The following is a 14,839-nucleotide window of genomic DNA, read 5'->3' as shown; positions in this document are numbered from 1 at the left end:
TTGCCAGCTGGTTATTGGAATGCAAAAAACTGTTAATCTCACGGTAATTGACACTTAATTAACATAAACGTGTTTAGCATCTCCTAGCCTCCACTCATACAAGCCGCTGATGTGCCTTTGTAACATCTACATTAAAAAAAAATGTAAAGTATAATTTTTTTTTCTCCATATACACCATTACAATAAACCCATGATTTTATGTCTAAAGAAACATAAATGTATTTCAGAAGAACAGAATATGAGCAGGCCTACTGTATGTCATCTGGCTATGGGCCATAGGCTGTAGGCTTGTTATATTAGCAGACAAGATATGCAACCAGTCCTGTGCCATTTTATAGTAAGAAGAATATAATTGAACTGAATAAAATAGAAAAGGACATTTTTTCCCCCATTCTGGAGCGAGTGCACATATGAAGTGGCTATGTTGAGCGTAAAAGTGATCATTTAAAACAACTCCAAATCTAACATATAGAACCTATTTGGCAACTTTAGTTGCGAATGATACAAAGCTTAAAATGCTTTAGAACTCAAAATATATATGGCCTGCATGATACAACTATTGAGGATTTGAGAAAGTCGCAAAAAAAGCTTCCCTCAGGCTGCACATGCTCTTTCATCAAGTGATCCTACTTTCACCCATCAGACTATTCTCAATTTAAAATGTGGTCTTTACTAATATATAAAATGAGTTGCGATTTAGAATGGCCCATTATCAAAGGGTCAGGGGCAAAAAGACATGTCATCTGTATGCAGTCAATAGCGAACGGAGGCCGCTTTCCTACCAATTCTTTTTTCAATCATGTTGGATCGTCTACTTCGGTTGTTTCACTCCATGCATCAACCACTGTTTGAGGAGCATGCAGCCTCCGCCTACGTGACAGGTGATATTCCGCCCAAACTCATGGTTGTGAGATATGATGTAGCTAAAAAAGGTAAATGTGTCGGCCTATAAATTATGAATATATATAAAAAAATCCCTTTTACTAGGCTATTTAAAATCACATTCACTATAATGGTAGGCTAACTCTGTAAGCCACCCTGCACAATCAATGAACCAACAGCATTGCCTAGGCCTATAGGTTCTCTCCCAGACTCATGAATAGACAGTTTGGAGCATAATGTAACCAGTCCACACTCTGATTACTAATATGTGTTCATTTTAGAAGAATATAGGCTAGACCAATTATGTACCAAAGATATCTTAAAATATAATCTAATGTTTTTCTGCCATGCAGAAAACGGCCCAATTATTATTTTAACTCAGCTTTTTCAGGCTTGAGCTCATATATAAGGCCTGTGCATATGCATAAGCTCTAATATGCAAATAGGGTTTTGAATGAATCATCACCTTAGAAAGCGCTGTCCATTTCGTTGTCTTAGGCTTTGAAACAACATCCACACATGTCCCACTCAGTTTCAACCTGTTGTTGAACTTTCTTCTAATTGATCATCACAGTGAGGTGAGTTTTAAAAGCATGATACTGTTCTGATGATGTGTTTGATGTGACTTTCTATTGCATTTGCATTGATGTTAGAGGAACAATAGATCCCTGAGTACCAGACCATTAGGACCTGATGGAGGGACAGTATATCCCTTAGTACCAGGCCATTAGGACCTGATGGAGGGACAATAGAGCCCTGAGTACCAGGCCATTAGGACCTGATGGAGGGACAGTAGATCCCTTAGTACCAGGCCATTAGAACCTGATGGAGGGACAGTAGATCCCTTAGTACCAGGCCATTAGGACCTGATGGAGGGACAGTAGAGCCCTGAGTACCAGGCCATTAGGACCTGATGGAGGAACAATAGAGCCCTGATGGTATTTAGAAAGTTGGGTACTACCAAAACATGTCCAGAGTGTATAAGAGGAGATTACCATGACTCAACAGTCACGTGGATTTTGACTACGGTCATGACTCATGACTGCTGTTGTGGCGGTAATACGGTCACCGCAACAGCCCTATGTACACCCACAGTGGATTTATTTAGTGCTTATCTAAGACCCAAATACACAATAGAATAGTACAACAAATACAGTAGAAGAAATGACAAAAGCAGACAGTATGAATCAGGACAATTGACCTACCAGCCAGACAATGACAGTGTTATGGCCCATTTGGGCGGCAGCATGCAGAGGTGTCATCCCGTCATTGGCTCTGATGCTCGGCTCCGCCCCGCAGTCCTTCACCAGGTATTGGACGACCTCCAGGTGACCCTCCTGGCAGGCCAGGTAGAGGGGTGTGGCACCATTCTTTGTTTGGGAATCGACAACGCTAAAAGAGGATTAACAAACCTGTATTCAATTTTATTGAATGAATTACCATGTAAAATGACATTGTTTTGGGTAAACATGTATCCGGTTGCCAACACTTGGGAATTAATGCTATTTGTGTGTGTGGGGGGGGGGGGGGGTGTTCTGAATAACCAAACTAATCTGACAGGTCAACAATAACTTCATAACACCCTCAGAATGAGCTCACAACTCCACCCCCTGGAACCAAACTCCACCCTCAATGTTCTCCCTGTTCCCCAAAGGCCAACAGGGTGGACCATCCAATGACAATTCCCGCACTTGCCCCAGATCTCCTAGTCACAGCGGGAGGTCAAGGAGTGAACAAGTGCTTCCCCTCTAAATCCCATAAGGCCTTTCTTTAGTTGGACACTGACTGACAAGCAGGCAATGAGCCCCTTAAGAGGGGCTTCACTACCCCAGGGTTAACCAGGCAGCAGTCTGGTGACAGGCCAGACATGGAGGGAGGGAGGGGGGGGGGGGGTTAATGAAGTAGGAGTGTCAACTCCACCCCGTTTCACCTCACCGGACAGAGCCAACATAGTTAAAACCCAAGCCAACAACTTACTCGGCCGAGTAAGCCTCCCCCTTTGTTTTGTGTCTCAAAAACAGGACAAAACTCCAAACAGTATGTGTGCATCCTTAGGAGTGCATTTGGAGTGATGCTCCAGGTCAAAACAAGCCCCCTTTAAATATTTCACCACAGGAAAGGGACCTTATCTGCAGTTCTGTCATCAGGAAGTGGGCAGACAACTGCATTATTCAGGAGTGAAACTAAAGTGGGACGGAGCTCTCCTGCATCCCGGGGTCTGGAGAGGGAGAACATAGGTTTATGGAAAGGGGCTGGTGCTTATATACTAACATTCCCGCAACACACAACCCCCCTCAAATACTACTGGAGAGAAAATGCACCAAGATGTCTGTGCTCTTATGAGATGCCTCATGACAAGGGGGACTATTGAGTTCTAGCCTATACATACTTAGGCACTCCTATAAAGGAAGTGCTTTGAGTACAGGTGTAGATTTCAAAGGGCTTGTCCTTGTGAGAGGGTAGCAATACAAAGTGCAACAATAGATGACACCGTCCAACAAACGCACACACCCAATATATATATTTTTTTTTCAAGCTATCAGGTTTGTCTGCAATTAGTCAACTTGAAATTGCCTCCACTATTACTGGATGTACAGTGTGCAATACACACCCTTCTCCCCTACCCCGTGTTCCGTGGAAGGCCAATCTTATCATCATTATTTCTCCCACTCAGGGAAAGATCGCTTTACATGGTCATGCTAATGCTAAAATCACTTACATTTTTGACATTCTCAACAATTATTTAGGTGCTACTATTTCAGTTTTCTAGCTTGCTGTGGCCTGCACCCTTAGACAGTCTCAACAGGTACAGTTGCGGCTAAATATATTGACACCTGTGTACTTTTTGTAAATAATTCCCTATTTCTTCTCAAATAAGTCGATTTAAAAAAAAAAACTGTCTCCACACCTGATTTGATTTTCAACATATCAGAACCAATTTTATTTTTGTAAACTTAAGTTTACAAAAACATTTTTAGAAATGAAAGACAAATGGAATTTACAAAATTATTGGCACCCCAGAGATAGTATTTCTATTTATTAAGGATCCCCCACTCTTCCTGGGGTCCAGCAACATTAATGCAGTTCTATACAATTTAAAATATTACATGACATTACATTTCATAACACTTTTACAACACATTAGGTGTGTTCCATCAGGCCACTACTCTACTATCACATATCTACAATACAACATCCATGTGTACATGTGTGTAGAGTGGCGCAGTGGTCTAAGGCACTGCATCTCAGTGCTAGAGGCATCACTACAGACCCTGGTTCGATTCCAGGCTGTATCGCAACCAGCCGTTGGGAGTCCCGTTGGGAGTCCCATAGGGCGGCGCACAATTGGCCCAGCGTCGTCCGGGTTAGGGTTTGGCTGGGGTAGGCCATCATTGTAAAGAAGAATTTGTTCTTCACTGACTTGCCTAGTTAAATAAAAAAAATTATGACATGCCAATGGCTTTGAATATTTGGGACAAATCATTCACTAGACCCTAATCCTCAACTAAATCTTGTAATATATAATGTGGAAGTTAAGGTGACTAAACTGTTTGGAGTAACCCTGGATTGTAAAACTGACATGGTCAAAACATGTTGATACAACAGTAGCTAAGATGGGGAGAAGACTGTCCATAATAAAGTGCTTCTCTGGCTCTTATTTACAATGATGGCCTACCCAGGCCAAACCCTAACCCGGATGACGCTGGGTCAATTGTGCCCCGCTCTATTGGACTCCCAATCACGGCCGATTGTGATACAGCCTGGAATCAAACCAGGGTCTGCAGTGATGCCTCTAACACTGAGATGCAGTTTCTTAGACCGCTGCAGCACTCTGGAGAACACATGTTAAACCTTTTTTGTAATAACATAGCATATGGGATTGATTTTAAGAAATTTGGCTTAATTAACTTGATTACTTTTATGGTGTTTTTATTCCGAGAAAAACGAAACCCTCAGGGTTTCCGTTAGGATGGAATGGAAAATATGGCGCTGTACAACGTGACAGTCGGGAGTAGGCTACAGATGTGAGAAAAAATGTGTAAAGTAATTGGTAAAATTAGTAATGACTGAGAAAAATAAAAGGCATAGACAACTGACCTGGGGAATTCCTGATTGTAACTGGATTATGCTGGAGGCTTCCATTAAAGAACACCCTCTGTGTTCTGTTAGACCGGTAACTCTTTATCCACAATATACATGGGATGTAAAGCCATAACACATACGTTTTTCCAGTAGAAGAATATGATCGATATTGTCAAAAGCCGCACTGAAGTTTAACAAAACACCTCCCACAAATTCTCTCAGCCAATCAGTAATTTGTGTAAGTGCCATGCTTGTTGAATGTCCTTCCCTATAAGTGTGTTCAAAGTCTGTTGTATAGCACTGTATCCGGTCAAACACAATTTGTTCCAAAAGATTACTAAGGGTTGGTAACAGGCTATTTGAGTCAGTAAAGGGGGCTTTACTATTCTTGGGTAGCGGTATTACTTTTGCTTCCCTCCAGTCCTAAGGGCACATACTTTCTAGTAGGCTTATATTGAAGATATGGCAAATAGGACTGGCAATATCATCCGCTATTATTCTCAGTTGTCAGATCCCGGTGGCTTGTCATTGTTGATAGACCACAACGACTCTCACCTCTTTCACACTCACTTTACCGAATTCAAAATTACATATACTTTATACTTGGATGTGTAGTGTCAGCATTTGTTGCTGGCATGTCATGCCTAAGGTTGCTAGTCTTGCCTATTTGAATTTATTATAGATCCCCATTAGCTGCTGCCAAAGTCAGCCATTTATGTTAATGCAAGTTAGAGCTAGTTTGACCACCAGAGAGCATCGTTGAGAAGCATTTGATACTATTCCGTATTGTCATTACCAGAAAATGTTAAACCTTTTCTGTAATAACATAGCATATGGGATTGATTTTAAGAAATTTGGCTTAATTAACTTGATTACTTTTATGGTGTTTTTATTCCGAGAAAAACGAAACCCTCAGGGTTTCCGTTAGGATGGAATGGAAAATATGGCGCTGTACAACGTCACAGTCGGGAGTAGGCTACAGGATTGGAGGATTCTAAATTGTTTGCCTTCATTAGACAACTTTGTTCCAATATTTCTGTAAATCAGTGATATTTATTCCCATAGTAATTCGTTATGGATCCATAACTAAATCAACATCTGCATTTTGAAAGAGTATTTTTTATAATTATTCTATTAATGAAATGTCTTTTTGTTTATTAGGCTACTGTGCAGTCTACAATACATACTGCAGGAAACATGGGAAAGTGCCTAAATCCTTACATAAGGGAGAGCAGACCATGTCTGTACTACAGAATGTGGGGTACGCGAGAGACCAGTGTTATTTCATAGTTGTGATGTCTTCACTATTATTCTACAATGTAGAAAATAGTAAAAATAAAGAAAAATCCTGAAATGAGTAGGTGTGTTAACTTTTGACTGGTACTTGCTTAATTAATTTGATTAATATTATGGTGTTTCAATTCCATGATATTTGAAAAACCCTCAGGGTTTCCGTTAGGATGGAACAGAAAATATGGCGCTGCACAACGTGACGCTCATAAATTCGGAGTGTTATCAGATTGTCAGTTTGTAAATTCAGACCGTTTTGCTCTTGGAGACCACTGGACGTTTGGGCCAAGGAGTAGGGTTGATTTGAGCATTCTGGCCTTACAACGGCAGTCAAGCATCCAAGCTAAAGTTGGTTAGCTGGCAAGCTACTTCCAGACACAAATGAGACCACTCTGACCATTTTACTCACCCTAGCAGAGCTGGTAAGGCAGTTCTCGTGTTAACCAGAGAGTTGGTGATAAACTGTGCTGCTGGAAACAATTTAATTACGCTTTTTTGCCGACGTTTACTGACACCGGCCATATTCAATGGGTGTTGAGCGCTCGTAAAATGAATTATTCTGCGCTCTGGTACACTCAGACGAGCGCGCTCTGAAATCGGTGGAGATAGCCAGAGCGAATTTACAAAAGCACCCGGATGTCCATTGAGAACACACAACGACTATACCATTTAGCTAAGCTAAAAATTATGGGAATAATCAAGTCAATAAACATTGGGTAATTAGATAGCTAACATACCGGTACATACTGCTGTAATGATATGCTATGTGGTTCGTAAGGACAGCGTAGCTAACAAATTGTCAGCCAACATAACTTATTTGAAAAGTCCTTACTTTATTACATTGAGTAGCAAGCTACCCCTTGGTCATTAGGACTAATCTGGTCTGTGATAGGAGGAGGAGTGTTCACACCTAGCTCGGTTATTAGACTATTCTTCAGTAAAGGCTGAATAGTGTATTGTTCAGCTATTAGCTGTTGGGGAGGGGCCCAACTTGCAACAAATTCTTGTTGTTCCCATCTCGTTCCTTTCCCTCTTCCACGCTTCATCATTCTGCGGCTTGCTTGTGGGCGTGCTGGCAGGATATGGCAGCATATTCGGTTGTGCGTCAAGAATTCTGCATGTTTGTATGAAGGTGTGGTTATTCACAGGAAAACTGTTATGCTATGGAGGTACATGTGTCTTTTTGTCGAGAGCAAAACTTTTTAGTTCCAATCAAAAATAATTGTTCTGAAAGCAACTTTTATCCGACACAAAGGAAGTCATTTAGAGAACAAAAAATGCATTTGAAAACAAAACAAATTTTGCTATGAACCACCCTCCATTTTACAATTTTTTGAGTGTCAGATTGGCTACAACCAATACTGCTCAGCCTTTCTTTCCGACACAAAGGAAGTCATATCGGATACCTACGAAGAAGGACTATGTGATGATGGCATCTCAGGTAAGCAGCACTGGGCGTTCTTCCATCCAACTTCTGCATAGCTAGTAGTTAGCTCCTACGATTCAGTGTCGGTTCATAACATTCTACTATATTACATAGATACATACATAACGTAGAATGATAAATCATGCAATTATTATTCTCAATCTAACCAAAAGCATTTAGCTACGAACGCCTGTTCTCGCCATTTTCAGTTTAATTAATCTAACTTTCTTTCACGGCAACTCATAAGCAGGCCATGTCCTATTTGTTTCATAGTCGATATATAATCATACTTCATGACAGTGTAACGGTTAGCATTTTTTACAGAAGGATAAAAGAACACAATATGTCTGTCAGGGAATGCTATTCTGATATGTCAGATGAAGAGTTATATATGTATAATGTCTCCATCAAATCTAAGAAGTTATTTTAACTTTTTTAATCTTACTTATTCCTAGACAAATATTCAATGATGTATGAAATTGGAGTTGTTCTTTATCAACTGGTAATAGATAAATAATGAAGCAGGTTAATAGGTTAAACATTTCACTTTCAATTCCAGTGCTTTTTTTCAAGATACAACATTGTCTCATTTGGCGGTATAGATCTATTTTCAAGGAAGGTAAGTATATTATTTTGTATGCATATTGCATATTTCCCATCACCTAATGAACAACCACAATACCAGTCTGGTGTTAAGCTTTCTGTGCTGTATTGACGCATCCTGAAAATTACATCTGCTGCTTTAGATTGAACGGTCTTATCTCAGTTATTGTTTTCATATCTACAAAAAATAAGCTATTTTCTTTACTTTCAGAGAGCGAGCTGATCAAGGGGTCGGAAATGTAGATATTGCCAGATGTTCACTGTCCGAGGAACAGGCCGTGGAAGCTTTATTGCTGGCAAAGTGTCCATAACCAGAGGTAATTAAACTGTTCTGTGTTCTTTTCTCTCTCTTCCTCTCTGCCTGTCTTGTTGTACATGGAACCTGTCTCACATGCATTAATTTAAAAAAAACGTAAGATGTCTGCTGCTAATTTTCAGATTTACACCACATAAACACAGCCATTTTCACTGGACTATCTGTGGCTGCCAAGTCATGATTTCCCTGGGGGTTAGCCTTGCAATAACCAAGAGGTGAGACACATAGCCCTCTACATTTAAATGTTTCAGGTACACTCCGATAGGTGTCTGCGTCACATACAGTATCATCTATTGTTTGTCCTCATGTGTCTATTTTCTGCATAAAGTACTGTGTAGCCACTTAGTGTGGACACTAGGTGAGACCACACACACACACACACAATAACAGTCTCTCTTCTTCACTTCATCCCTTTCCCCCTAAATCCTCTAGGTTATATCAGCTGTGTTGGTGAATTGCAAACAAAGGTTTCTGTACCAAATATTAAGTTCTGCTTTTCTGATGTATCAAATACTTATGTCATGCAATAAAATGCAAATTAATTACTTATAAAAATCATACAATGTGATTTTCTGGATTTTTGTTTTAGATTCCGTCTCTCACAGTTGAAGTGTACCTATGATAAAAATTAGACCTCTACATGCTTTGTAAGTAGGAAAACCTGCAAAATCGGCAGTGTATCAAATACTTGTTCTCCCCACTGTAGATACTTTTGTACCTGTTTCCTCCAGCATCTTCACAAGGTCCTTTGCTGTTGTTCTGGGATTGATTTGCACTTTTCGCACCAAAGTATGTTCATCTCTTTGAGACAAAACGTGTCTCCTTCCTGAGCGGTATGACGGCTGCGTGGTCCCATGGTGTTTATACCTGCGTACTATTGTTTGTACAGATGAACGTGGTACCTTTAGGCATTTGGAAATTGCTCCCAAGGATGAATCAGACTTGTGGTGGTCTACAATTTTTTTTCTGATGTCTTGGCTGATTTCTTTCGATTTTCGAGCAAATTGACACTGAATGTATTTCAAGGCCCACCTTCAAACTCAAAGGTACACCTCCAATTGACTCAAATGATGTCAATTAGCCTATCAGACGCTTCTAAAGCCATGATTTTCCAAGCAGTTTAAAAGGGACAGTCAACTTAGTGTATGTAAACTTCTGACCCACTGGAATTGTGATACAGTGAGTTATAAGTGAAATAATCTGTCTGTAAACAATTGTTGGAAAAATGACTTGTGTCACGCACAAAGTAGATGTCCTAACCAACTTGCCAAAACTATAGTTTGTTAACAAGAAATGTGTGGAGTGGTTGAAAAACGAGTTTTAATGACTCTAACCTAAGTGTATGTAAACTTCCGACTTCAACTGCCAACAAATTCTTCTTGTAGCGATCAATGAGCTTGCTGCAATGTTCTACTTGCAATTTGAACCACTCCTCAGCAGAAAACTGCTCTAATTCGATGTCGAGGGGTGCCCTCGTGGTACTGTTGGGGTTGTTGTAAACTTCAAGGGGTGCCCTCGACAAACTGCTGTTTTCAGCTCGCGCCATAGGTTATGGATGTGACTACAATCTGGACTCTTCATTGTTCACTCCAGAACAATCCAGAATTTTTACTTGAAACATTCCAGGGTGCTTTTCATGTGTGTTTGGGGTTGTTGTCCTATTGGAAGATCCACATCCTTCAACAGAGACGGTTTTTGGACACTGGGTTGAAAATTGCACTCCAAAACACCTTAATAATCTTCTGATTTCATTATGTCTTGCACACATTCAAGACCCCCAGTACCAGAGACAGCAAAGCAACCCCACAGCATTATCGAACCTCCCCCATATTTCATTGTAGGGAGGGTGTTCTTTTCTTTCAACACTTCATTTGAGTATTGGTAGACAAAGGAAGATCCCTCTGCTGAAAAAGACACTCAAAATCCCACCTACAGTAAAAAAGCCTACATTTTTGGGGGAAATGTTCAGTGGACCATTGAACAACCAAATTAAGCATTCCATAAAAAGAAGACCCTACAATCAAAGATGGGTGAGGTTTGATAAAGTTGTGATGTTGGTTTGCTGCCTCTGGTACTGGGGGCCTTGAACATGCGCAAGGCATGAAATCAGCACATTATCAGGTGTTTCGTAGTCCAATGTTCAACCCAGTGTCTAAAAATGGGGCTCCATTGAAGGTTGTGGGTCTTCCAGCAGGACAACGACCCCAAACACACATCAAAAAGCACCCAGGAAGGGTTAAAAAAAAGATGGACTGTTCTGGAGTGGCCAGCAAAGAGTTGAGATCTGAATCACATCCAAAACCTATGGGTTGAACATGGGACAAATTGTCAGTAGAAAGGTGCAGCAAGCTCATTGATGGCTACAAGATGCATTTTGTCTGCAGTTATCTTGGCCAAAGGCTGGTACTAGCTCCAGAAAATCTGTTCTGCAATGTAGAAAATCCAATAAGGTGTGGTGACCAAAAGTTTTCAATTTCAAAAGATTTTAGAAGAAAAATGGGAATTATTTAAGAAAACTGCAAGGGTGCCAATTTATTTGGCCGAAACTGTATGTTACATTTCAGTCATTTAGCAGACAATCTTATCCAGAGCGATTGAAAGGTAAACATCAATAGTGGTTTACAGACTTGGATAAACCCAGACAACAATACATCTTGTTAGAAAGTTGAAGTTCTAACAAAAGCAATACAGAAAAGTGGGAGTGCATTAGGCTAATCCAAATCCTACACTTTAGACCCAGAGAGACACTGTTGAAAGTTCACCCACTGTCGCTTAGGCTTTTAGAAAGTCTAAAAGGCTTATTTTATGGCCCTGTCGCTGTGCCTGCCTTGACCACATTCTGCAATTAAGCTCTAGCAAAGCTCTTAATCTGCTCTAATTGATTGTGAAACAAGTGTGAAACTCTGTGTGTGACCATCTCGCAGAGGTTTATTGCCAGTTTTCCCCACCTTTTATGTTCCAGTAGCACTATCAGCAGAGACTCATCCTGTTAGCTTTGTGGAGAGACAGGATGACAGTGGAGGACAAATTCACCGATTCAGCCCAGGCCGATAAACAGTAAATAAACATTTAAAAAAGATAATACAAAAATAAAATTCTCAAGCTCCCTCTCGTCTCTCTCTGCAGCAGACATACTGTATAGTGAGAAGTATGTTTGGAACATCCAATCGTAACACATCGTATTGGCATCTAACATGCTGACCAGCCTGCCCACGTTGCAAGAGCATTGCAACATAAATGTACATAAGTTATCGAAACATTTCATCCAAACTGCTCGTGCGGGTCAATCGACATCTGTGTAGCCAAGCCTTTGTGCAAGGAGGAGCACTGCCAGAGCCCTGCAAAATGACCTCCAGCATGCCACAAATGTGCATGTGTCAGCATATGGTCTCACAAGGGGTCTGAGGATCTCATCTCGGTACCTAATGGCAGTCAGGCTACCTCTGGCGAGCACATGGAGGGCTGTCTCTTATACACATCTAGATGTGTATAAGAGACAGGTATGAACCTGCTTTCATCTGTGAAGAGCACAGGGCGCCAGTGGCGAATTTGCCAATCTTGGTGTTCTCTGGCAAATGCCAAACGTCCTGCACGGTGTTGGGCTGTAAGCACAACCCCCACCTGTGGACGTCGGGCCCTCATACCACCCTCGTGGAGTCTGTTTCTGACCGTTTGAGCAGACACATGCACATTTGTGGCCTGCTGGAGGTCATTTTGCAGGGCTCTGGCAGTGCTCCTCCTGCTCCTCCTTGCACAAAGGCGGAGGTAGCGGTCCTGCTTCTGGGTTGTTGCCCTCCTACGGCCTCCTCCACGTCTCCTGATGTACTGGCCTGTCTCCTGGTCTGTCTCTTATACACATCTAGATGTGTATAAGAGACAGGGCTCTGGCAGTGCTCCTCCTGCTCCTCCTTGCACAAAGGCGGAGGTAGCGGTCCTGCTTCTGGGTTGTTGCCCTCCTACGGCCTCCTCCACGTCTCCTGATGTACTGGCCTGTCTCCTGGTAGCGCCTCCATGCTCTGGACACTACGCTGACAGACACAGCAAACCTTCTTGCCACAGCTCGCATTGATGTGTCATCCTGGATGAGCTGCACTGCCTGAGCCACTTGTGTGGGTTGTAGACTCCGTCTCATGCTACCACTAGAGTGAAAGCACCAGCATTCAAAAGTGACCAAAACATCAGCCAGGAAGCATAGGAACTGAGAAGTGGTCTGTGGTCACCACCTGCAGAACCACTCCTTTATTGGGGGTGTCTTGCTAATTGCCTATAATTTCCACCTTTTGTCTATTCCATTTGCACAACAGCATGTGAAATTTATTGTCAATCAGTGTTGCTTCCTAAGTGGACAGTTTGATTTCACAGAAGTGTGATTGACTTGGAGTTACATTGTGTTGTTTAAGTGTTCCCTTTATTTTTTTGAGCAGTGTATATTATGCATTGTTACCCAGAAATTATTTGGATAATTTTTTTTGAAACATCCCAAAATCCTGTCAGGGTTAGCCACATTAGCGCTGTTTGTGGATAATGGCTAGGTAAGTGGGTTAGCTTACTTTGGGATGTGTCTCAACAGGAGTCGGAGGGAGGGCAAGTCTCCCTTGGCAGCAGCATAGTGGACAGGCAGGGCCCCAGTCTCTGTGGACACCCCGGCATCAGCCTCCCCGCTCTTCAGCAACCAATCAGTGATCTCGTGATGGCTGAACCGGGAGGCGAGGTGGAGAACGGTGGCTCCGGAACTATCCCTGTCCTGCAAAACGTGGGAAATATTAGAAATAGGCGTCAGGGCTTATGTGTCGGGTTAGTTCAGTTACATCCTAGTAGTAGCCTAGATCAAGGACACGTGTTACATCACGTACGTACACAGGACTAATCAATGTCTGTGTCAAGGGGTGCGTAACTGGTGGATTGGAAGTCAAACGCAGGAGAGCAGAACTTGGTAAATAGCCGGAGCCGTTTAATGTACATAACTACCGGCATACAAAAATAACAAGACACATGGACACAACAACCCGTATCGCACCAGTCACATAAAGCACACGCACTTACAATAAACAATTCCCGACAAGGACATGGGGGAAACAGAGGGAACATATACAACATGTAATTAGGGAATTGAAACCAGGTGAGTGCGACAACCAGACAAAACAAATGGAACAGGAAAAATAGATCGATGATGGCTAGAAGACCGGTGACGTCGACCGCCGAACACCGCCCGAACAAGGAGAGGAACCGACTTCGGCAGAAGTCGTGACAGTCTGGTTTGTGCTAATGTATCGTCTAATCAATTCACTGGACTCACTTTACCTTTATGTCAGGAACAAGAGAGTACTATTTCGAAACAACAAAATAGCTCTATACAGCATTAAAAAAAGATGACATTATGCCCTGCATTCAAGTCTGCCTGAAACAGATTCAAGTCATTTAAAAACAGGTATGAAACCATTATTAAAAAGAGATGGGGTGAACCTGAAATATATGATCTGAATTGGGTAACACTGTGCCTGAAACCACTCACAAAACAAGAGGTGTCAATGACACACTGACATATAGAGTGGAAACGAACAAGGACCACCCACTGTGTCAAACTTCATCTAGACTACATTACTAATGGTAAGAGAGACCATATACAAATGCTTGCCAATTTGCTTATCACTTGCACACTTTGTGGTGGCTGTGTAGTCGGTCAACCACTTCAGCCTAGCATTGAATGGTGAACATGTAGCGGTAATGAAGAGATCTCTTATTAGGCTGCTCCCGTTACTGGCACTAGTTTATTGAGCAGAAAAAAGGGGCAAAATAATTGTAGTAGTAGTTGTCGTCAGTAGTGTGTATTCGTGGACGCAAAGGGAAGCAATGTCTCCGTTTCATCATTTTCCTTCAAATCGCAAGAGGCTGAATGTATCTTACAGGAGGAAGCATCCAAGCGAGTGAAACAGCGCCCTTCTGTCTCTCTACGAGTAGGCCATTTATCTGATGCCGTCTGGTCCAAACGACTATGACATTGTTGCGGCCCGTAGCATTGAAGGGAAGAGAAGCCACTGAGCATCTGGCCTCAACGCATCTGCCGTTGAGCTAAACTGGGGATGGTCTTGGCACACCAAAGAACTAAATGTCAAAGGAAGCCAGCTTGGATTTGGCATCACGCCCATCAAATCCCATTGAAAGCATACGTCATTGACAGAAAAACTACAATTGTTGCATCTCGTTGTGTTGCCCTCCGGTGGCTAGCTAGCTAAAATTGG

At 41.9% G+C, this 14,839-nt stretch overlaps 1 protein-coding gene across 1 annotated transcript in view; it reads right to left on the bottom strand.

Moving 5' to 3' along the window:
- Positions 1-14,188, bottom strand: part of LOC111976333 (espin-like) — a 92,082-nt gene extending 77,894 nt beyond the window's left edge. Inside the window, exons 1-3 of the mRNA XM_070447746.1 lie at positions 14,174-14,188; positions 13,151-13,344; positions 2,088-2,274 (exon numbers count right to left, since the gene is read on the bottom strand). Of these exons, the coding sequence (XP_070303847.1) occupies positions 2,088-2,274; positions 13,151-13,344; positions 14,174-14,188 (396 nt within the window). The remainder of the gene's footprint in view (positions 1-2,087; positions 2,275-13,150; positions 13,345-14,173) is intronic.
- Between the last annotated feature and the right edge of the window lie 651 nt (positions 14,189-14,839).

The sequence above is a fragment of the Salvelinus sp. IW2-2015 genome, linkage group LG17 (genome assembly GCF_002910315.2).
Source record: "Salvelinus sp. IW2-2015 linkage group LG17, ASM291031v2, whole genome shotgun sequence".
In the NCBI taxonomy this organism is placed as follows: Eukaryota; Metazoa; Chordata; class Actinopteri; order Salmoniformes; family Salmonidae; genus Salvelinus; species Salvelinus sp. IW2-2015.
This window is presented reverse-complemented; position numbering and strand designations above follow the sequence as displayed.